The 22,418-nt window shown below is 40.1% G+C and overlaps 3 protein-coding genes across 3 annotated transcripts; all 3 read right to left on the bottom strand.

Moving 5' to 3' along the window:
- Nucleotides 1-2,633: 2,633 nt before the first annotated feature.
- Nucleotides 2,634-8,593, bottom strand: hoxc4a (homeobox C4a). Its single transcript, XM_078255035.1, has 2 exons — nt 6,312-8,593; nt 2,634-5,804 (listed from the first exon to the last, which is right to left on the bottom strand). The coding sequence occupies exons 1-2, from the start codon at nt 6,745-6,747 to the stop codon at nt 5,443-5,445; spliced, it is 798 nt and encodes a 265-aa protein (XP_078111161.1). The 5' UTR covers nt 6,748-8,593; the 3' UTR covers nt 2,634-5,442.
- A 7,074-nt stretch (nt 8,594-15,667) lies between these two features.
- Nucleotides 15,668-18,325, bottom strand: hoxc5a (homeobox C5a). Its single transcript, XM_078253965.1, has 2 exons — nt 17,848-18,325; nt 15,668-16,622 (listed from the first exon to the last, which is right to left on the bottom strand). The coding sequence occupies exons 1-2, from the start codon at nt 18,323-18,325 to the stop codon at nt 16,414-16,416; spliced, it is 687 nt and encodes a 228-aa protein (XP_078110091.1). The 3' UTR covers nt 15,668-16,413.
- A 992-nt stretch (nt 18,326-19,317) lies between these two features.
- On the bottom strand, nt 19,318-21,921 carry hoxc6a (homeobox C6a). Its single transcript, XM_078255037.1, has 2 exons — nt 20,857-21,921; nt 19,318-20,409 (listed from the first exon to the last, which is right to left on the bottom strand). The coding sequence occupies exons 1-2, from the start codon at nt 21,251-21,253 to the stop codon at nt 20,102-20,104; spliced, it is 705 nt and encodes a 234-aa protein (XP_078111163.1). The 5' UTR covers nt 21,254-21,921; the 3' UTR covers nt 19,318-20,101.
- Nucleotides 21,922-22,418: the final 497 nt, after the last annotated feature.

The raw sequence follows: 22,418 nt of genomic DNA, 5'->3' as shown, positions 1-22,418 counted from the left end.
GATCTAAATCAAAACATTTTACATGAGAAAATATTATATACATAAATATGTATAGCAATCATTTAAGGTATGCCAATCAATCTGAGGGTGATGGCAGGTTTCAATCCTGCGTTTTAAATTCTGGAAGTGACTTTAACATTCAATTTTCTGTTGCATCTTATGTGCCAATGTGTATGTAAAACTGTGACTCCAAATGCGGCAGCAGCTGTCCTCAGAGTGCTCAGTGCTTAACGTATGAGATGACTGCTGTATAAATGCAACTGGTGGCCACACAAATACACCGGAGAATCATTTTCAGAGAGCAAATCAAATAAAAAGCGCATTTTCACTCAACCTATACATAATTGTGGATCTATAGTATCAAGATCCCATATTCAGATCACTTGTGCTAATGAAAAGTGAATAACATATTCATAACTCAATTTAGTGACGGTATGGGCCCCCAGTGGGAAAATGTCTGTAATTTCTAAGGTCCTCAACGATGCAGCAAATAGGCTAATGAAAAATTTCTCAGGGAGGCGTTATGATGACATAAAGTATTACTGGCAAGTTTACCCAGGCCATCATTTCCTGTGTGATGTGATGTTGGGAGTCTACAGTGGGATATCAGAGTGTTGATCGAAGCTGCTTTGTCGTCCCCCTGCTTGAAATGATGTTTGCCAGCACTGACAGTAAATCATTTTAACATGTCTGATGGAGTTTTAAAATCTAGTTTTATGTAAACTCAATTATATGTAAACACACACACACACACACACACACACACACACACGCACGCACGCACAAAAAAAAGAAAAGACATGGTACATCTGCTCCCTAGAGTGAACGGATGGGAGAGAGATTTACGGATTTATGACACACCCACTGCTGGTTAATGCGAGAGAGCCTCTGTCCCTGGAAAATAGCAGCGTGACCCCTGTTTCAACTCTCAGCCTTTATGCAACTGCCATGGCTGCCGGTTAAACACACTACACCATAACAATACACTGGCCACGGACCTTTCATGATAAACCAAAGTTGTTGAAGAAGACACTCACCTGAGACGAGTGGGAAAAAAAGAGTTACAAAATAAAAGTAGGTAATAAACCACACAACAGCTGATTGTTTTGGTGTCCTATTTGCCTCCTGTTCAAACATTTCGAATGTTTGTGTAAAGTTTTTATATCTGAGAGGGAGAGAGTCCTCGGCGGAGGTGCTCATAAATCACAGGGAGCCTGCAGCGGTGCAATGTGAGCTGAAAATCATGTGTGATTCAACAGTCTCGAGTCAGAAAAGAAACCAGTTAGGGCTGCTTAAGTGTTGAGGAATTCAAACATTGAACTTCAAACACATGATCAAACACTTCAAATACACGATATTCCGCGAGCTGGTGAGGTTAAAAATAACTACAATCTCTCAGTTATCCTACTGAGAGCAAACGGCTGCTTAAAACTAAACAGCTAGAGGGAAATTAAAACCAAAAAGAGTTTATTTTAAACGCTAACAATGGCTCTGATTTATAAAAATAAAGTCACTTGTCACGGATATTATGGTTTTATTCTATTTATGTTGATCTTCTCAAAATTAAATAACTTTGAAGTTAAACAATTTAAGGAATTATTTATTTGCTCAGATGATGTGTAAAGTATGCGTGCGCTTTTATATCCTTAAATATTATGACAAATATTAGTGTAAATATCAAGAGAAGTAAAGTCTGTGCGTACTAGGTCAATGTTTAATAACAAAACCCAAGACAAGACTGATTGATGATTGACAAACGGCACGAGCTTTTGTTTAAAGAATCATTTTAAATCACACATTCTGTTTATTCTCATAATACATTTAGCAGGGCCTTATATGGCTGTGCTAATTAATTTCTTGGCAAAATCTAAGTCAACGAAAAGTCCAGAAAAGTAAATCTCGCCAAATTATGCCTCATGTACAAATCTTCAATTACAAGAGCTCAAACATCCCGTAATTGTTCAGAGTGCAATTTGATCTTCACTTGTGGCCTCGGACACACGAGGAGGCGGCTGAATTATCACACACAAATGAAAGACACTCAGAGTAGTTGTTTGGGTTTCAGTGTCAGCTGTTCATCTTAGAAGGCATGCTGTCAAATATTTTCCCCTCAGCGCTGAATACTTTGTCCTGGCCACACAAGAGAGGCCAGACGTTGGTTGCTCAATGCATCCAAATAAGAATATTAGGATAAATTCAAGACTGCTTGCAAAAAGAAGTGAGATTTTCCAAATAAAGTAACCAGAAAACAAGTAAAAAGATATCAAGGAAGTAGCTCACATTTAATGATTTTGTTACAATAATAATACATCTGGAGCATAAAGCAAAACTTAATTTCTCAGCAATAATACAAGTTGTATTCTCTCTCATTTGAGGAATTATTTGGATTAAAAAATCTAAGTTTTAGGGAAGAGTGGAGTGTCAGTAGAAAGTTTGCAAGGTTTTTCTAACTACAAACTTGAAGGTCCTTGTCCATAAACTAATCACAATGACCAACTGTCCCAGTACTGTCAGAAACACAGGCTATAATTGGCAGCTTGCTTTTGAGTGGAAGCACTGACCTGAGGCCAGTTATTCTCTTAAGTCACAGAAGTCATATTATGGCAGACTATTTTTACTGCCTTCTGTTTTTGGAACGTAATTAATCCCTGGGATATGTGACACTTTTAAAGTTTGATGCTAATTTTAATGAAATTGTAATTTTATCAGTTTAATTAGAGGGTATAATATAAAAATGCCTGTGCAATAAATGTACAACCATTTCTTTCTTTTATCACTGTACAGGCTTGTTAAAGCTTAAAACACAAAGGTTTTGATTCACGCATTTCTTTCATAATCGCTCAGAATATTGCAACCATGTGCACTTCTGTTATCATTAACTGCGGTGAAAGTTACCACCAATTGTTGCCAGCTCGGTTTCAGATGCTGAAAGAAGGCGCATGTTTACAAGTCCTGCATATCTGTTGGATGCAGAGGAGAGGATTTGTCCGAGAGTTCAACACTGTCCTGGGTCACTCTGATTAACAAAGGGAGCAACACATTCAGCGATGCCCCGCCGCAGGCCTCTCTATACACACAATGCAGAAAAATCCACAAAGAAAGCTGAGGCCAAGGGTGACCAGTGAGGGTGCACACAGAAGGTACACGTATAGAGAGTGAGTCAGGTCACAGGGTTGGGGAGGTCGACCATCCAGACTGAAATGAGCCTAATGGGACAGAAAATGTGTCCTCGAGGTGAACTCGGCCTTCTCCCACTTCGCCCCAAAACTTCAATAAAGTACCTTTTCAGCCTCGCGACATGGAGGCGACAGGGCCTAGAAAGGGATTGGAGGGATGCTGCGACTGTGGTGAGCACATTCATTTCTCTAATCTGTCCAGCAACATAAAGGCTTCTCGATTCATTTTTCAGCGCCGTCTCACCACCATTCTAGTGCCTTTCCAAAAGCCACGTCCAAAAAGCAGATGTTAACCGCACTGGTCCAGTTTAAGTGCTTTATCTAAAATCTCGCGCATGGGAATAATGGTAAAGGATACGGCCTCATCATATTTGGTTGGATCAAAACTGGCTGTTGTCAGATCTGTTTTCCAGAACATAACACAAAGCTCTGTAGTGAGAGATTGATGATGGAGAATACCTCTTCCCTTTGTGCTCCTTTGCCCCCCACTACGCGAGGCATTTTATAAGGCCTATTCATGTCACAGTTCAATAATCTATCAAATTCTTGCGCGTCTTTAGGTTTAAGTCATGTTTAAACTGAAATCCTTCTGCACAGATCTGTACAAAAAAAAATAAAAAATGAATGCATCTTTGTGAGGAAAAAAACTCTCAAGACACTTCAGTTGAGACGTGCAGTTTGAGTGATATTTTGTCAAATGGTTGTATGATTCCAGCAGGTTTACAGTCGTAAACAGTCCTGCAAGTGTGTTGGTCCTCCTGTAGACTGTGACGTTGCACTGCGACGCGCCGTTTTTTGAAATTGTATTTTTTTTCTTTTTTGAATTCTCGCGAGCTGCTGCATACTCTGGAGGCAAAGTCCCCACTGGGGAGACAATAGGTAAATATGGTAAAGTGTTTATACAAGCTTCAGAGTGAACACACAAAAAAACATCAGCATTCCTTTCTCTATAGTCAGGGCACTGCTGCAGAGCCTGATAACAAAGGTCAGCTAGTTGACTCCATCACCACCCGAACAACACATGGCGCATTATATTGAATCTATCTGCAACTCACGACTTTATTTTATTTTTTTTATTTTCTTTACATTTGAAAACTCAGCCGCATGGCGCAGTGGACTATAGAAAAAGCAGGGCAACTACTTGGCTTACAAAATGAATAAGAATAATTCCACAACAATGTATAATCTAACAAATGTCTAAATTGAACGCATGCAGCTTTGTGTTCAAGTCAGGACGAAGGAAGCACTGGCAGAGGCAGTGCAGAGTGGAGGGCCTCAGTGGCTTCTCTTAAGCGTTAATTGAATGCCCTTCAGACTGATGAGGTTGCACATAATGTACACCGCAAACTATTTCATTTTTTAGAAATAACTTCCATTATAAATTAGGCTTTAAAACACAGTCAGTCAGTCAGTCAGACACACACACACACACACACACACACACACACACACACACACACACACACACACACAGTACACACTGCTAATTTAAAGACGCAAGAATGAGCTGCAGGACTTACAAACAGTTTGAAAACACAGTGATTCTTGTTTCCCTCATGAAATGTTCAAGTATTTACACATCTGTACAATTTTAAAGGTGATCCCTCAAAAAGAAAGACCAAAAACAATAGCAGACCTCATCTTGCCTAAATGATGTTCGACCAAACGTATATAAAACTAGTAGACACTCACCGTTTTATTGACCAATATGATTAGCACAAGTACACTACACTCCGTTTATTGCATTTCACAATAATCTGCTTTTTAACGGTCTAAACACAACATCAACACCACAAAACTAAATTGTAAATCAAAATCCTGTTTCTGAAATACACGAGGTAATTCACACATTATCCAAAACATACAAGTTCAAGATCAATGGTGTGTTCCAGCTTTTTTTTTTTAATACCAAAAATAACTATTATTATATTGATTTCCTTCCAGTGTTGTCTGAAATAAATAGATTGTGCATTTCACCTTGGGCAGCAGGGCAAAAGAATGGCCCACAATAACATTTTGATAAAATGTATATTTTTCTCCTTTTTTTCCTTCATATTAATAAAAAACATCATTTTAATTGAGCTTCAAATAAATTAAACCCTGTGTCACGTAAAAATAATTCATCGGTATTCGCAGTAATCCATGCTATATAACATGCATTTTATATAACTTTGGACTTAAAGGAAACCGCACAAGATAGCTACGAAAACAAAAAATATAATTGTTCTATAAATAACCAGTTCTTTTTCTACCCCCGATCGTGGTTTTATAACCTGGTAATATCCTCGCCATGCTGTGCTCCGGTGAGTTCGTCGGGGGCCTCAGTGTTACTGGCCGAGGCAGCGGCAACAGCGCCGGCTGCTGAGCTTGTGTTGGACCCGGAGGAGGAGGAAGAGGATCTCACTTTGGTGTTCGGGAGCCTGTGATCCTTTTTCCATTTCATCCTGCGGTTTTGAAACCAGATTTTAATCTGTCGCTCGGAGAGAACCAGGGTGTGGGCGATCTCGATGCGCCTCCGCCGAGTTAAATATCGGTTATAGTGGAATTCCTTCTCCAATTCTAAGACTTGCTGCCGGGTGTATGCTGTCCTAGACCGCTTGGGCTCCGTCCCATTGTAACCCGAGTTCACTGGAAAAAGGATAAGTGGAGAGAAAGGAAGACAGAGAAGGGAGGAAAGGAGGGGTAAACAAGAATGGCCTCAACTGAGATATGGCTAGAAAGATTTATTGGATATGAATGTTTAGCTGTTTGAGAAATTTAAATGGGAAGTTAAGAACTTCTCAGGGTAATGAGAGGACACTCACATCCAACTATGGACTAAATTATTAATGCAAGATTACAAAGCTCACATTTTTTTCTTATTCATTTCTCCCCCTCTCTCTATCGCGCAATACATAACAGCAGAAGCCACATGGTGATACGGCTGCCCTGAGTATACCTCGGCTATAAAATTTATGGTGGGTGTAATTACCAATGCCGAGTCGTAAATCCGCCTCAATTGTGCCATTTCAAAGGCTTCCCTGCTATCGGAGCAGGGGCTGGCAACGAGATGGGAGTCAGAGGGACTGATAAAGGGAGGGAAAGGGAGAGAGGAGCATGAGGAGTGCTGGGAACATAAACACACAAGTTGCCTACCAGTGCTGACGTGAATTTTCTTCATCCATGGGTACACCACGGGCTGCTTGGAGGAGGCTGTGCTGTTTGGATGTTCCGGGGTAGCTTGGTTGCAGGCGGAGGTTGCGGCCGGTGGGGTGGCGGGGGACATGGACAACTGTGGGGTTTCACATGAAGCAGGTTGCCCTTTCCCTGTCAGCAGGTGCGCAGAATGGGGTACTCCATGTCCCCTTGGCGTGACAGGTTCAGGGATGCTTGCACAGTTATACTGGCGCTCTTGGTAGCTCGCCCGCGGAGGATATAACTCCTGATGGTGATGCTGGAAGCCAGTCTCCCTTGCGCGGCTGTAATATTCTGGACTATGCTCAGGGATGTAGTTATTCTGCGAATATTCCTCGCATGGAGGAAATTTCGGATCAATGTAGTTAGACTCCATCAAATACGAGCTCATGATCATTAATTTCTGGAGTGGAAAATAATTTTTCTAGCTTTGTCGTTTTTCTGCTCCATAAAGCCCTCCTACTTGCGAGCAGCCCTGTAAAGTTACTTTTACCACGTGACCCAATGGCCCAATAGCAGAGTAAGAGGTAGTTCCCGGATAAGGAACCAGAGGTATTTAGCATACCTACAGTCGCCATTGTGGATATAAATCTCTCTCTCTCTCTCTCTCTCTCTCTCTCTCTCTCTCTCTCTCTGGTTGTGTTACCAAGGCAATTGATTATCTTGGGGACAAAACTAGTAGCTAGTTGCTGACCAAGGAAAAATTAAAACAGGCAAAATTCACTGGTCTCAATTATTCAAAGGGACAATAGGTGATTCGCCAAGGATAGGGTACAACAATAGCAAACCAATCATTTTGTTAACCTTTATATAAGGCGTGCAGGCTATCTGCTAATTAATGAAGGCACAGTCTTTACCAACAGCTCTTCAGCTGTGAAACAGATTCCATTAACACACTTAAGAATTAGAGCTGCATCAGTTTTGTAAGATGATATTGCTTTTAGCACTAATTTTTAATTGGTTTGTTGTGAATCTAAATGTCAGAGAGGACTAGAGTGGTAAGATGCACTGGAGGTGTGGCTTGTTTTTGAAAGTAGGCCTGATCATTTATTATATTGGAGAAAGCTGGACAGGCTGCTTGAACAAAAGCTTTCATTCAATGATGAGATATTTGTCTATTTTGAATTGATGTCCCTTTTCTTCCCCAGGCTATTCATTAAAAGGCTCAGCCTTCAACTTTTAATTGGAAATTGGTAAGGATAACATATAAAAATGGGCCTGATTGAAGCTGTCTTTGAATGTCAAAACAGCAGAAATCTGCTGAAAGCAAAGGTGTAGTGTACTTTACAATAAAGTGAATAAGATGATAAGAATAAAGGAAAGCCATGGTGGTCCTAGTCTATGGTATAAAATAGTAAAATAGCCTATATAAAGTAGAAAAGCCAAAGTGTAACAAATGTCTAACTTTTAATCATAACCTCTAATTCTTAAAGATAAAAGTATTAAAAGCCTTCAATATGTACATTCAAATATCAATATGAGCATTGTGATCACATCAACAAAACATTAGAGAACAAGTAGAGTAAAGGCATACTACAATTATGACAAACAGTGGAGCAGTCAACAGACCAAATTAACTCAATACTGTGAAATCACAGACCAGCCACCACTGTGGTGACACAAGCCTGACAGGCGTGCAGAGCAGCATCATCATGATGTCACAGAACAGCCAGCAGTGGAACACAACCATTAGGACCAATATCGTTATGGTGTCACAGACCAGAGAATCTCAGGACATTATGATCCGCTGACTTAACTGCAGAGAAGTCATATTGTCACAGAGAAGTTAAATCTGGTTGTTGCAGCCTGGAGAGTAAGAGCATTTTGGAGCAGTTGTACTCCCTCACATCAAACTGAAGAGACCTCCCACATGCAGGGCAGTTCTGCTTAGAGATGCAAGACCAAATACAACTGAAGTCACCAGTGTTCAGATTCTTTAATACTAAGGTTTTTTTCTGATACAAATGCTGCTCTTGACTGTATTCTTTCTATCAATATTGAAACGTCATCATCCTTTACTTGCAAAACATATTGTGACCTCTGTTATGGCTTTAAATACAAAATAACTGACCACAATGTAAATCAGCTGAATCTGTGTGTAGCCCACCTACAACCTGTATTTTATGAAAGAAAATTCTGAGAGGAAGAATTTGAAGACTGCAATGTACAGAAATAAATGCAGCTGATTTATATACACGTTTATTTTAAAAATGTGTATATAAATACTGTAATACTGTAGTTAAAAAAACTACATATACATACACACACATATATATATATATATATATATATATATATATATATATATATTCATTTAAACTACCGTCCCACGTATTCCAAATAGTAAAAAAAATAAAAATAAAATGAACAATAAGAAAATATTTCAGTCTTGCTATCTCCAAATGTTACATGCTATCCCTGGCTGAAGCACTGACCGTTAACACATGCTGCTGCTGTTATATTGTAAACTGATCCTGCCTGGCTGTGTAAACTGTCATGTGCTTACAGTATGCTTCCCATTCTTATCTCAGAGTCAGCTGTGTCAAAGAGAGAGAGAGGTTAACTGCCTAATAGCTTCTCAGCCTCCCAACAACATCCAGATTATACAGTATATTATACAGTATTATTTCTTCTTCTTTTTATTGTTAAGATAGATATGGGGTCACCAACAGCCAAAATTACAAGTAGGAAAATACTATAATAATATTAACAATAACAATAATAATAATAGGCTCCAACTTAAAACAAACAAACAAAAAAAAAAAAAACATTCAGTCTGAGCAGAAGTAGCACACAAGTCAATATATAGGCAAAAGCAGCAAATTGCAAGATAACGGGTGTCTATTTTTCACAGCAATAATTACATAATATGGTTGAAAGCGAGACGTGAAATGGCATTTCTGGCTGTCCTGTTTGTACAGAATGCGTACGACATTTCTATTATCCCCGGCGAGGATGTTAGAGGCGTTTAATAGAGCAATAAAAGCCGTAAATCAGTCACTTTTAAACGACCCCTGGTTCCTAACGTGTTTTACAGGGTCTGTCACAGTAGTAGCCGCACACTGCACACATGGGTTTGCGCTCTGTGGCCTACCTACACAATCTACGGCTGTCTGGACTATGAATACACTTTGTGACAATGTTATTGCATTGCTAGTGTCTGGATGCAGGCTGTATGCGTATCACTGCTTGTATATTCAATAGCAGGAAGAAAAAAAGGAAGCCAGAGAGACGTGAAGAGAGAAGCTGAAGAATCCATTGGATGGCGTGGTATTTCAGTGGCCCATGTATTCCTGTAGAGACGTATTTGCGATTGTTTGTACTTCACACAAATTCGGTTCTACAGGGTACATATAGACAACTAATGTGTTTTAGGTTAAACACGGCAAAGGTGATCTCTCAGGCAAACCTCCATGCAAGCAGGCATGAAGCAGGTCATCATGTCTGAAGTAGTGGAGTAGTATTATAACAACAATTCAGGCTGCAGTAGAGTAGAAATACTGCACAAAGCGAGATGCTGGTTATCACAAACACAAATCAAGGCTGCTCTGCTCTTAAAGAAAATACGACTTTAACATCTTTTCTCCAAAAAAAGAGAAGATGTCGTGCACACACACACAAACGCGTCGTGTGCAAAGGACAAGAGTGCCTCTTTTCTTAACATTCAACCTCTGAGGTAGCTCCTATATGAATATTCAGTCACAAACACGGCGGATACAAAGGGACGGCGTGACAGCACAGATGAAAAATAAGTTTCTATTGTTCCCAACCATTTCTTCTGCAAGCTATTACCATACTGACCGCTCGGTAACCTTTCTTCCTGCCACTGTGGAAGCTAATGAGAAAAGCCTCGGATGAAAAATGCAATATCAGACATGTGGCCTGTTTCGGGGTTATTAAAAACAGCAAACATGCTCAGATTGTGAATGAATGGAATTGATTACAGTGGAAATGCACAGGGGACTTCAAATACTGCCAACAAAAAGCATCTCAATCTATTTCTCTCGCGTGTATTCAGTGTATCAACTTCCTAGGTTTTTATTTATTTTTATTGAAGAACAAAACATCCTGAGACAACAAACAGTGTAGGCTACTAACGAGGAAATAGTCACACAAAATCTAACTCATGTTCATTTGGCTTTGTCATATGCTCATCTAAATACACGCCGTTTGTTGTGCACGCAGCCAGTGCTGTGCACGCACATCACATACTCCCTCTCGCCCCATGCGCTCTGGCGGACGCATTTTAATATTAGTTAGACAGCCTGACCCGCGTTTCACCCCTCGCGTTTGACTGGTTCCAATAGTTCACTGCCAAGGATTATTGATGGAGAGACAGCAATGAATTCTTTCTCCCCACAAATGGCTTTCAGATCGTGCTCCTAGTTCAATAACTAGTTATAATGTAGAAGTACAAAAAATGAGGCCCTCGGGCGGACTAATTTGATGTTTGATTTGTTCATTTGAGAAATTGTTAAGCTCCCCCCCAACCCCTCTTGCAAAATAACAGCAGTACAAGCGTGTTCACACATGTACATATGTAAACAAAATAAATATGTGCGAAATTATATGTGGAGGCTGTCGTTGTGTCCATGCATGGCATGTTTTTAATTTGGTGGCCCAGCAGCACCTGACCTGGATGCAGACAGTGCAGCAATATTCTGCTCCCTGATGAAAACGGTTACGATGCGCATTTAATCAAACCCTTAACCTAATAGCCTTTACACGTTTACTCTCCCCAGGTGTAATAACGTTCGTCCAGTTAAAAAAAAAAAAAAAGTTTTAATGAAGTGCAGACAGACTGGAGACTAGTTGATATGAATATCCTCTAACAGCAGCAGCGAGGGAAGCAGAGGTGGTTTCAGATACTAGATGCCCCACAGAAACCATTGGTTGGTTTGCAGTTTATTACAGCAAAGTTGTGGTTCATTAGACTCATACTGCAGCGTTAAATCCAGTTCACCTGCAACAAGAGTGCAACTCTTCTGGCCATTAACTACACCCAAGTAGTTTGCAGGAGGACAGTAATTCGAGTTTAAGTAGATTTTTTTGTTGTACCTAATGTTTGTAATTGAAAAATAAAAACGGAGAGTACAGGCATCAGTTCCTGTGATGTCAGTGGAGCCAGCTGTTTGCCTACAGCCAAATAACAAGCTCCACGAAGTGTCACATCTCTTGACTAAAGCCAGGTGGATATGTGTGGGGCGATGGATAGCACTTACTGATAAATCCACGGTCCCACTCATTTTGACCCGATGAACTGTCTGGGGGAAAAAAAAGAAAGAAAACGAAAATTTAGATCAAGGACATTTTTATTGTTTTTAAGAAAATTACTTTTGCATCAAAAGTGGAACATTTTAATTCTTGTTAAAGAAGCCGACATTCTACACATTGTTAAATTCATATTTAAGTTTTAAAAACAGATTTATGACATCAATAAATTATCCACTGTCCATTCTCTGAATTAATTGAGCAAGTATTTGTAAAGTCACAGAAATCAGGCGCATAACCTTGAAGTGAATATACTCATTGTGTGTACCCTATTCCGTGTTTTGCTCCATTTAAAATTGCCACAATATCATACAAATGATAATAAATAAAAATGAATCAACTGAAATTATGAGCAACAAATTATATAAATAATCGGAAATCCATATGTATTTATTTAAGACAAAACATTTCTCCTTCAAGTTTCCTACAGTTAATCTCTCAGTGTTAAAACACGAAACGAACAGTTTTGATATGTTGCGTTATTATTTCATCTTAATGATCCTTCAGTTTGTCCCTCTGCGTCTGATCTCCTCTGTTATTTAGCCTAATTGAAGGGAGGCTGCCCTAGAAAAGCTTTGGCATGTGTGGGCTCCTGTAAGAACTGGGACAGAGGACAGCTACATTTAGGACGGGCCTTTTTTTTTTTTTTTAGACAGTGAAACTAAATTTGCAAGCATTTTGGTATTTCCTTGGGCAAATGTTCTATGAATAGAAATCCCTGGACTTCAGCGCGGCTGAATTATGGCGAACAGTCAATAAAAGAATTAGGACTTTGTCTTCACATTGTAAATACATTCTGGCTGTGTTCGAAAACGATGTAATGGGACTTTATGGTTTTTATTTGGGCTCAGACTAAGGGAAGTCTTTGCTCACCCGGAAATGACCTCTGAGGATTGAATGATGTGTCAGCTCCACAGGTCAAAGAAAGGAATACAACAGCACATAACATGGCAGTGAAAACGGATGTTTAGACGGTTTCACTTTCACTGTAGTGATGTTAGATTGTTTTCATATGGAGTGTCTTTGATTTCAACAACATACTTGATTCAAACTTCCTCTCAAGTTGCAAAGACTGAGAAGTCATGACAATATATTCATTTCGATTATAATAAGGGTCTGCAATTTCTATGAAGATGTCATATCATACATCAAATTTGTTACAAATTGTTTGGAGAAGAGAACATATTTTATATGTCTTTAAAGGAAGACAACTGTCCATTTTGGATTCTTTCGAATTTAATTAGGGAGTTTATGATGACACTTTTCTCCCTTTGATATTTCTAAATATGGCAATAACTGTTCAAAAAAGAGGGCGAAATCAAATAAAATCATGGGATGAAAAGAGCACAAATCCATGCCCTTATGTGGACACAGTGCCCCCACAGTGATTCACCCGCACAGGAGCGTGTTACAGCGCCCCCTATTGGAAGTGTATAATTGATCCTCCTGAACACCTGAAAACATCAGACTGAAAAAGAGATCCAGATTTTTGTAGGTCAAAAACAATGCAGACTGTGTCATGATGACACAGTGTTACATCTATGAAGGTGCACAGATTTTATGATATCTTAACCTTAAGTCTAGAAACTCTGGATGAGAGAAAATTTGGATGAGAGTTGATTGGTCAATTTCTATTATATTGAATTCCTACATTAGCCTCTGATCTGATGCTGCAGCACTCTTGCTGCGGCTTGCTCGCTCAGCTTAGCTACACTCACCCAAACAAGACTTAATATCAAAATGAGCCATTTGCAATTCCACAAATTGATTAAGAAAATACCAGTATTTCTAGGCTGAACTACTTTCAAAGACATATGGGCAATTAAATGATGTGCCATACAGAACAAGAGAAAATTATTGAGCTTATAAAATACATTGCCTCATCAGTCTCCAAACTGGTCAATTCAGTAATATCTGCCCCTGCAGTGAGGACAACACGTCAAAAGGGTACAAATATTCCTTATATTGTGCAAAAAACATGCAACAGTCATGCCTCCAGCTTACATCCACACTGTTTTTCACAGGCATAATTACACTGCAAAGTGCCTTTGAATCCAACCTGTCTGTTGGCCCAGACATTGCCCTAAAACAACAGGAGCTCATGAGGACAAACACTAACTTCATGTCAGTGTGACAGTGAGATGAAGCATTTTAATAAGGTTTTGTATTTTATAGCTTTTTTTGGTGCAGTATTTCAAACTATAAGACAACAGTTTAGCATCACACAGAACAAAAGTCACATTTATTTTCAACACATTGTGTCAGTGACACTAAGAACTAAGATACTTTACTAAGAATTAAACAAAAAACAGAAAAGGGTGGGGTGAATGGTGAAGCTGAACGCCAGATGATTTTATGGATGACTTCATTTTCCTCAAGTCACCTCTCTTTCAAATATGTTTCTATTCTCTTACTGACAGCATTAACAAGCAAACTGTTGAATCAAACGGACTGCCACTGTGTCTCTAATGTGATGAAAGGCATTACAACATCCAATTTTTTTTTTTGTTTTTAATTCCGTAAGATTAAAATATGGTAGGTACAAATATAAAGATGATGCTGCGAAAAAATAATAATCCTCCTGATAACCCAAATAGAGCGGCATTTTCGTATAATCCCGTTTCTCTCGGACTAAATATGCAACACCAAACCTCATTTAAAATATCAAAAACATTTCTCCGGTTATTGATATATAAAACATATAAAACGCTTATTCACTATGAATTCATATCGTTAATTATAAAGTTAATTCAACAGCCATGCATTCAAATTCACGCTAATATAAAACATAAGCATTATTTGTTGACGGTGAAATAACAGCACAGTCGCAGGCCTGTAAAGGCAAAGTTAAAAGCAACTTACTGCAGCAGCTCTCCGTCCTCCCCACCACCCGACTACACAGTCCGGAGAAAGGTACTGCATCCTCACTGCCACAAAGCCCTTTCTTCCTCAGATAAGGGGAAGCCAGCAGCTGCGATTCCGGACAGTTAAGATTATATATGATGTGTATATATCGAAGGTTTGTCAGCTCTTCCAGGCCATAAAACCCACTTAAATGACACCACGTGCTTCCTGTGCACCATTCACAGGCCCTGCTTGGGGCAATTGGCATATGTAACCTTGTAAACTTTAAAATATCCTAAAAGAAAGACATTCAAAAAGGGATTCAATACATTGTCCATGCATAGGTTAGGCCTAACAGAGCGCAGAGAAAGTGGACGCTGTGCTGACCGGTTCTCATAACCGTCAAGGAAGTTGAATAGGAAGCTATTAGTTTAAGAGGTGAGTTGATTTTTATTTTCTTTAAGTAGTGATGGAGAAATTACTTAATAACTTTGGGCTGTGCTTCGTCTACTTTTACAAAAGCTGCTGCTACAGACTGCAGACTACAACTGGCATGCTTTTATGTTCTCCTTAGCAGATAGTGTTGTTTTAACTACAGCGTAATGATGCCAGGATTAAAGAGCAGAGCGATATCATAAAGTTACCATATGGTCTCAACAGTGATGGCGCGTCAGTCTGCGGCCACAGGAACCCAAAGTTTTGCATCCATGTTGTGTTGTGGGCGAGTGTTATCACAGGCGAGTATGTCGCTTCCTTCCCTGACAAAACAGGAAACGGCAATCTGCCTGTGGTGGAGTGCTGGAAAAGGGGCAATAAAGTTTTATGAGGGCCTTCAACTTCAGAGCGCGTTTGTCAGTCAATGAAATTTTGGGGATTCCAAGCCAGGAAAAAAAAAAAAAAAAAACGTGATCAGTAGGATGAAACAAAAGAATCAAAGAAAAACTGTAGTAGCCTAGGCTATTTTTGTAAGTAAACTACTATAGTAGTTTAATTCAGTAGACCTATAGTGAAGTCATTACATATACACCAGCTGTGTGATTCCGCTACCCCTGATATGAGAAGAAAAAAAATAACAGAAGTGTGCATACTGACCATAGGACAATTCCTTACTTTTAATAATGAGACTTTATTGGTTACAATCGACAATTAAGCCACCTATCAGTTATTAGGCCTCGTGTAAACCGTTATTAGGCCTCGTGCGAACCAAGCGCCTTAAGTTTACAGAGGGCGAGAGAAATGGCTTTATTGCACATCACAATATTATCACATACAGTCGCTGAATTATACATAATGATTTAGATTCACAAGGATATGACACACAACATGGAGGATGCCTTCACAGAAACCCACTCACAAAGATTTTAGCTCACTGAACACATCCAACCACTGCAACATATTAAAGAGAAAGAGGTGGAAAAGTAGTTCTACTTGTGGGAAACTATCTCGCTGTTGCTCTTAAGCAGCCAGTCATATTTTTTGTCTTTATTTTGATTCGTTGACCTTAAACTTTTTTTTTAATCACGTGATCATGATAGTGTTGGAAATGATTGCAGGCTATCACCCATCCCCCACTACTCCTGTCCTAATTAAAAACGTAGATTAATAGTAGCATTGTGCATCCTTTCAGTGCACTGCAGACCAAAAGCCTTGCAGCGGGAAGGACCCTGCTCTCCTCAACCTCTTGTCCCCTTCGTGCAGCAAAGTGAGGTTATCATCGCATGGGCAGCAAATTAATTTAGAAATGTAAACCGATTGATCAAAGTGAGTGATATTCAATACATTAGATCCCAAACTGCAGCAAGTGACACATAATTGGTGATGAAGCACACAGAGCGGTGTCATGATGTCATTGCTCCAAGCAGTTCATCCGGAGGTCAGGCGGCACTCCAGCACTGTGCAACGTGGGGCTGAAAACGTGCTGCATGCACCCCGCTCTCTGGTGCACTTTTTATTCCTTCACTTTGATCTTTGAGTCCTTCTTCCACTTCATTCGTCTGTTCTGGAACCAGATTTTGATCTGCCTCTCGTTTAGACACAGGGTGTGGGCGATCTCTACGCGCCTGCGGCGGCTCAGGTACCGGTTGAAGTGAAACTCTTTCTCCAGCTCCAGAGTCTGGTAGCGGGTGTAACTGGTCCTGGACCGCTTACCCTCCGATTCTGAAGTGGTATTAAAATCAGTTAGCTTTCAGCAGCATTGTAGTGGTCAATAAATATAATAGTAGGCCTAGGCTAATATTATTATTACATAGGCCTATATATAAAAAAAGATTGGTTATCCATATAAATAAGCATAAGAAGCACACGTCTATTAATTTATGTCCACTTCCACCCTCATTTAAAAGATCAAACATCTTTATATAACCTAATTTAACCTGATATTACTTACTGTGGATTTGTGTAATAAAAATGTAGCCTATGTCAGACTGATAAGGATGGTGTAACTACATCCAATAAATATAGTCAGTTTAAAGGAAGGAGGGCCCTCTACATTATTTTGCATTAAAACATATACACCAGACTATTACTTAAGAAATCGTATTTTATTGTAATATGTAAAACGAGATAACTAATAACGTGTTGGCCTCCCTGTAAACACTGGCCTCGATATTTTGCTGCACAGGACTAAACAGCGTGGGAGGAAAAACAGATGTGTACAATCTAAAGAAGTGGGATTAGAAAAAGGAATCTGATGTACTCCAGATATGTCTTCCTATTTATAGAGTTGCTCATGAACAGGCGTGCTTAGTAAAGCAACAGGCCTTTCCTGCTCTTAGGCTTGAATATTTGTAACGTCCCTGCTATGTACTCCTGGATGTTTGCATATGGAGGAACACAAAACAAAAGTAGCTTCTTTTTGCAGCAAATGTGCTCGCTGTCCACATGCAGCCTATAGACAACCAGTGGTTTCAAGGCATGGAGAAAGAGCACGCCTATTCTAATCTTTTAGAGGTGAAAAGTTCATGATTGGGTCAGGGCATTGGTGTTTCCCAGAGTTCAATTTAAGGCTAAAGCTTCTCCCACACACACAGTGAGCCTGATAATGTAAAACATTCACAAGACTATAAACGAAGCAAGGCAAAAACTAATACTTAGATCGGAATTTGTGAATATTATTTCATAGTTTTATCACAGTTTTGTTCTCTTATCCAATTATACCACCATAAATCACCCCACAGATCACCTCTTCACCGTAACAGAGCAGGTTTACGAGCAATGGATGCCTTTGTCATAAAATTTATGACCGCGAGTTTTTATTATTTCCTCCGTTTGGCCTATAAAACTCAAGAGGGAAACTAGAACGGGCGAAAAGAAGTGTTGCAGCGTAAAGAGTGAATAAGGGAAATCATCTTAAGTCGCACTTTAGAAAATAGGCAAACTTTACCGTGGCTCATGTGCAGTTTTGTCATCCATGGATAAATCTGTGGCCGCTGTTCACTGTCCTGACGCTGGTTCACATTTGTGTGTCGTTTCACCGTTTGCGTGTTCTCCGCGTTTCTCTCGCTCTCCTGGATCTTGTTGCCGCCGGATTTTGCGCTCCTCTCCGGGTCTCTGTCTGCCCCTCGTCCCAGCAGCGCGCTGCTGCAGTAGTTGAGCCCGCTTGCGTCCACGGACGAGCTACTGGAGACCATGGTTATCTGTGGTCCTGACGGGAGAGGAGTATCCGTACTGCCACGCAGGCTAGTTTTCATCTCCTCCCGTTCAACAGAGGTCGTGGGGACGGGACAAGTGAATATCCCGTTCACATTAACACCCTCATAGCGGCTGGACGTGCGCCCAGAAAGATCGAAACTAAACATAGTGTTAGGAGAAGTTGTCTCGCTTGTTTGCCTGATATTGCATCTGTCAACATAAGAGCTCATTTTTTAAACTATCACCGATAGCTTACTTTACGTTTAACCTAGAGAGGGCTGCGGCATGTATGTTGCGGTTATTTCCTTGTTTTTGTTGATCATTGCCTTTCTTTGTAGCCGCTTTTGGAAAATTCAGAGCTGTCTGCCCTAAAAAAATAATCCAGGATTTATAGGTGGAGTAGGCTTTGGTATCTTTTTTTAATTCTTGATCCGACGTGGGCTGCCCAAATATGGGGTATTTGTATGGGATCACGTGCACATGTTGGCCAGTCATAAATTGGCTTTGATACTCAATGGGGATATTGATGAATAGGAGAAACGTGTCCGGTAAACTTTGAGCTGTTGGTTGTTGAGGACCAGGCAGAGATCTTTAGCGCAAAAAGGGCAGGACAGTAAGACAAGAGCGTCATCTGGTGTCTGGTATGGGGCAGAACGGTCAGAACCGGACAGAGCTCTCTGCCCCTGACACACTGCGAGTCCACCAACACTCCCATATAATAAAAAATACAATAATAATAATACCAACTATAATAACAACACTAATAATAAAAGGAATTAAAGCGCTCACTTGGTTAAAATGTATTACTCATATGGAGTCGAAACTTGAACATCGCTGGAAGTTGTGTTATAGCCTAGTAATACAGCTACGGGAATGTTATAGTGTGTAACTGCATATTGGCAGCTCATTCCCGTGCTTCTATGTCAATCAGAAAGTTGAATATTTCATATTTAAGAGGCCAATATTTGCTTTAAAACCACTTCATTAGCTTATTTGTTACCTACTTGCATTTACAGCCTCCCCTCACCATAAAGGTCATGATAAAATTAAAATGAAATAAGCCTCCACAATCACGCACTGAGTGTGGAGCGTGTTTTAAGAAATATTTCATGCTTCTTGGTCATATGACTCAAAACGTGCAATGCTTCCAAAAACACAAGACGAGGGTGACATTTTTACAAATATTTTATTCCATGATACACAATTATGACAAAACATGAATTCGTAACTCCAAAACAGAAGTGAAGAATTACTAGTGTACAAATCTATCTCACGAGGAAAGCCTATTGTTTCAAATGATCAGAAAAAGGGGCTAAGCGCAACTGTTTGTTATGCAGCGTCTATTAAAGCGGCTAAATGCACATAAGTCCTCACAGGATTTACATAGTATACTGTTGATTATTTACAGGCATTTCAGGTGTGTGTGTGTGTGTGTGTGTGTGTGTGTGTGTGTGTGTGTGTGTGTGTGTGTGTGTGTGTGGGGGGGGGACTATAGTCTTTATTCGTGCAACTTTCATGTTTATGCAGGACACTTTTCTGCGGATGATTCAAGTACTAGATACTATAAAATAAAGTGTCCGCCGGTCCTTTCCTTCCGTGGAATGGGCATGTACAACATTGAGTTAAGTCTGAACAACACTGTATTTTGTGAGGTGATCAAAGAGTTCACAGTGATGGATGGGGTGTGGTGGGGATAACACAGATTTTACTGGCATAAGAAATAACGTAGAAATGAATACTTCTTTTTATTTTTACAATACAAGTGACATTGCAATAACAAACAAAAACAAAAAAATTCAGCGCTCCAAATGTCACAGGGGCTGTGGCTGAAATAATCTGGATTTCTAAGGCTCAACACTCCTGTAGTCAACATGGGATATAAGTGTGAGAGCTGCGGATAGCCATCATGCAGTGAAGTCGCTCTCAAGTCCATATAGATTTTTTTAGGTAGTTATGTTGGGTTTTGATGGTCATCAGGTGTTTTTTTTCTCCTCTTCTTTTTTAAACTATTCTTTCTTCTTGTCCTCATCCTTCTCTTCTTCAATTTCGCCATTGCGTTCCTCCTCTGGAGAGGCTCCTGTCTGTTCACTTCCAGTTACCGTGGAGGTCAGGTTGCTCTCTTTCTTCCATTTCATGCGTCGGTTCTGAAACCAGATTTTGATCTGCCGCTCTGTTAAACAAAGCGCGTTTGCGATTTCGATGCGTCTGCGCCTGGTCAGGTAGCGGTTGAAATGAAACTCCTTCTCCAGCTCGAGTGTTTGGTAACGAGAGTATATTTGACGTCCTCTGCGTCTGTCTGTCCCGTAGCCCACTCCTGCTGAAATACAAAGTGAAGTCACTAATTTAATCGTTTATAAGGCGAAGACACATTTGACATAAAAAGCATGCTGCGCTCCAATAATACTTTGAAGCAGTTGAGCATAAGTTTTACGTCATTGTTAAAATCATAATTGTAATCCAAATCCACGAAGAAAAATAAACACATTTTCACTGAAAGACAAATCCTATCTCATAGGGAATATTTGCTTTATTATCTAAAATAATGAAAGCATAATGTATTCTCTCTGTCTCACGCTACTCGTTATAACTACTATATCTTTCTTAATATGAAAGCTGTTTGTTTGCACATGCAAAGGCCCATCTACAAGTCGAGGGGATACAGTAATGTTTTATGGGGCCATAAAAAGTAACTTACTCTCTTGGTAAGACATATCGTAAAACTGGCCCATTTCCTTAATTTATTTGTCGTAGTAAAACTCACCGCTGTGTGAGTTCATTCGCTGCATCCACGGGTAGATCGGGATGTTGGTTTTCTGATCCTGCGCTCCTGCTCTTCCTTGATCCAAACTGTACTCTTGAGCAATGTGGCTTTGTGTATTGAGTCCCATGTTTGTTTGTCTGCAACTGGGGAGCACGTCCTTGTCTTGAAGAAACACGTTTGATCCATATTCATATTGTGCCCTGCCAGACCCAAAAACGACATTATCTTGAGGAGAGTAGAAAGGTGCATATATCCGATTCTGGGTCACAGCAGCACCGTACGACGAAAAATGTCTGACTGTGTCATAGGTGGTGGAGTTTAGGGGTACGTTAGGCAAAACATCTTGACCACCGGATAAATGGCAGGAGAGCGACGGGTTTGCGAAATAAGAATTCATACCTTGCCTGTAACCCTCTCTCCAACTCTCCCCACGTCTTTATCGGTCTCTTTTCAATCTCGTTCTCAGTAAATCTCCTTCCCGTCTGTGTCAACCAACCACACCTTTCTCCAAGGTCTTCTTTTTTTCTCCGTGACTTTCTGCTTCTCTAACTGGACGTGGGCTACTTTGAGGATTCAATATTATTAATTTTCAATCTCCGGTTAAGACGCACAAACCCGAGTGTTATAGCCGAGGCTTGGCTCGGTGAGAGACAATATGACAACGTCAGCTGACCATTCTCCACCAATTGAGAGGCAGGAGTTGAGGAGAAACTGTAGCTTTTAGCTCAGAGCTTGAACATTAGTGCTAAATGCCGATAAACACAACGCAGAGTTGGAGTGGCACACTATAAGCTTGGCTGGATGAGACATTTTTACTTGAAGTTTAAGAATATGTGGTGTTTAGGGAGGAAGTTTGATGTGAAATGTGGGCAGTGTCATTCAGTACAGTGATCACATTCATTGCAAAGCGAACAATTTGCATAAAAACACATGAACACAACGCCAAATGTGTCTTATAGAGTGCAACTCAGGAAATCAGCTATTAAATCAGTTTACTGAACTATAAAGCAAAACCCTGCCCTGTGATTCTGAGCTATTGTGTGTGTGTGTGTGTGTGTGTGTGTGTGTGTGTGTGTGTGTGTGTGTGTTTCTAAAACTCAGTTTTAATTTCAAAACACCACTGCAGCAATGGGCTACAATATACATGCTTTCATCCGGCAGGACACGCCGCCTTTGTATAAAGACTGAAATTCATATTAGAATTTATTGTTTATCTCAGCCATATCGACGAGTTTCCAACATACTGTTAATGTTTCCATTGTGTATGAATTATCTGGCATGTGAGCAATTTCAATGCTTTTGCAGTGAACTGGGGGAGGGTGTAGGTGGTAAGAATGCGTTTATGGTCTCTCTTCTGTGAGGGCAATAAAACAAGTGACGATCCCCAGCACACCAACAACTATCTCTGCAGCAAAGCCCTGCAACACGAGCAGCAATCTCCCAGGTTCAGAAAGTAAAGCAATGCACAGCACGTGGAGGCATAAAGTCAAGGGAAATAGCGTGCATAGGTCCGACCGACTTGTAAAGAGCTGCGTCTAAGAAGATCATTTCTGTCACACACT

This window comes from Sander vitreus, chromosome 7 (assembly GCF_031162955.1).
Source record: "Sander vitreus isolate 19-12246 chromosome 7, sanVit1, whole genome shotgun sequence".
Classification (NCBI taxonomy): Eukaryota; Metazoa; Chordata; class Actinopteri; order Perciformes; family Percidae; genus Sander; species Sander vitreus.
The sequence above is the reverse complement of the archived record's forward strand: the minus strand, read 5'-3'. Positions and strand labels throughout refer to the sequence as shown.

What these genes read in the sequence shown, in the direction of transcription:
- hoxc6a (XM_078255037.1), bottom strand. Translation starts at nt 21,253, where the DNA reads ATGAATTCTTATTTCGCAAACCCGTCGCTCTCCTGCCATTTATCCGGT. An exon ending in GCGAATGAACTCACACAGCG is followed by an intron (nt 20,410 to 20,856) that starts GTGAGTTTTACT and finishes GTATTTCAGCAG; the next exon opens with GAGTGGGCTACGGGACAGAC.
- hoxc5a (XM_078253965.1), bottom strand. Translation starts at nt 18,325, where the DNA reads ATGAGCTCTTATGTTGACAGATGCAATATCAGGCAAACAAGCGAGACA. An exon ending in AAAACTGCACATGAGCCACG is followed by an intron (nt 16,623 to 17,847) that starts GTAAAGTTTGCC and finishes ATACCACTTCAG; the next exon opens with AATCGGAGGGTAAGCGGTCC.
- hoxc4a (XM_078255035.1), bottom strand. Translation starts at nt 6,747, where the DNA reads ATGATCATGAGCTCGTATTTGATGGAGTCTAACTACATTGATCCGAAA. An exon ending in GAAAATTCACGTCAGCACTG is followed by an intron (nt 5,805 to 6,311) that starts GTAGGCAACTTG and finishes TCCTTTTTCCAG; the next exon opens with TGAACTCGGGTTACAATGGG.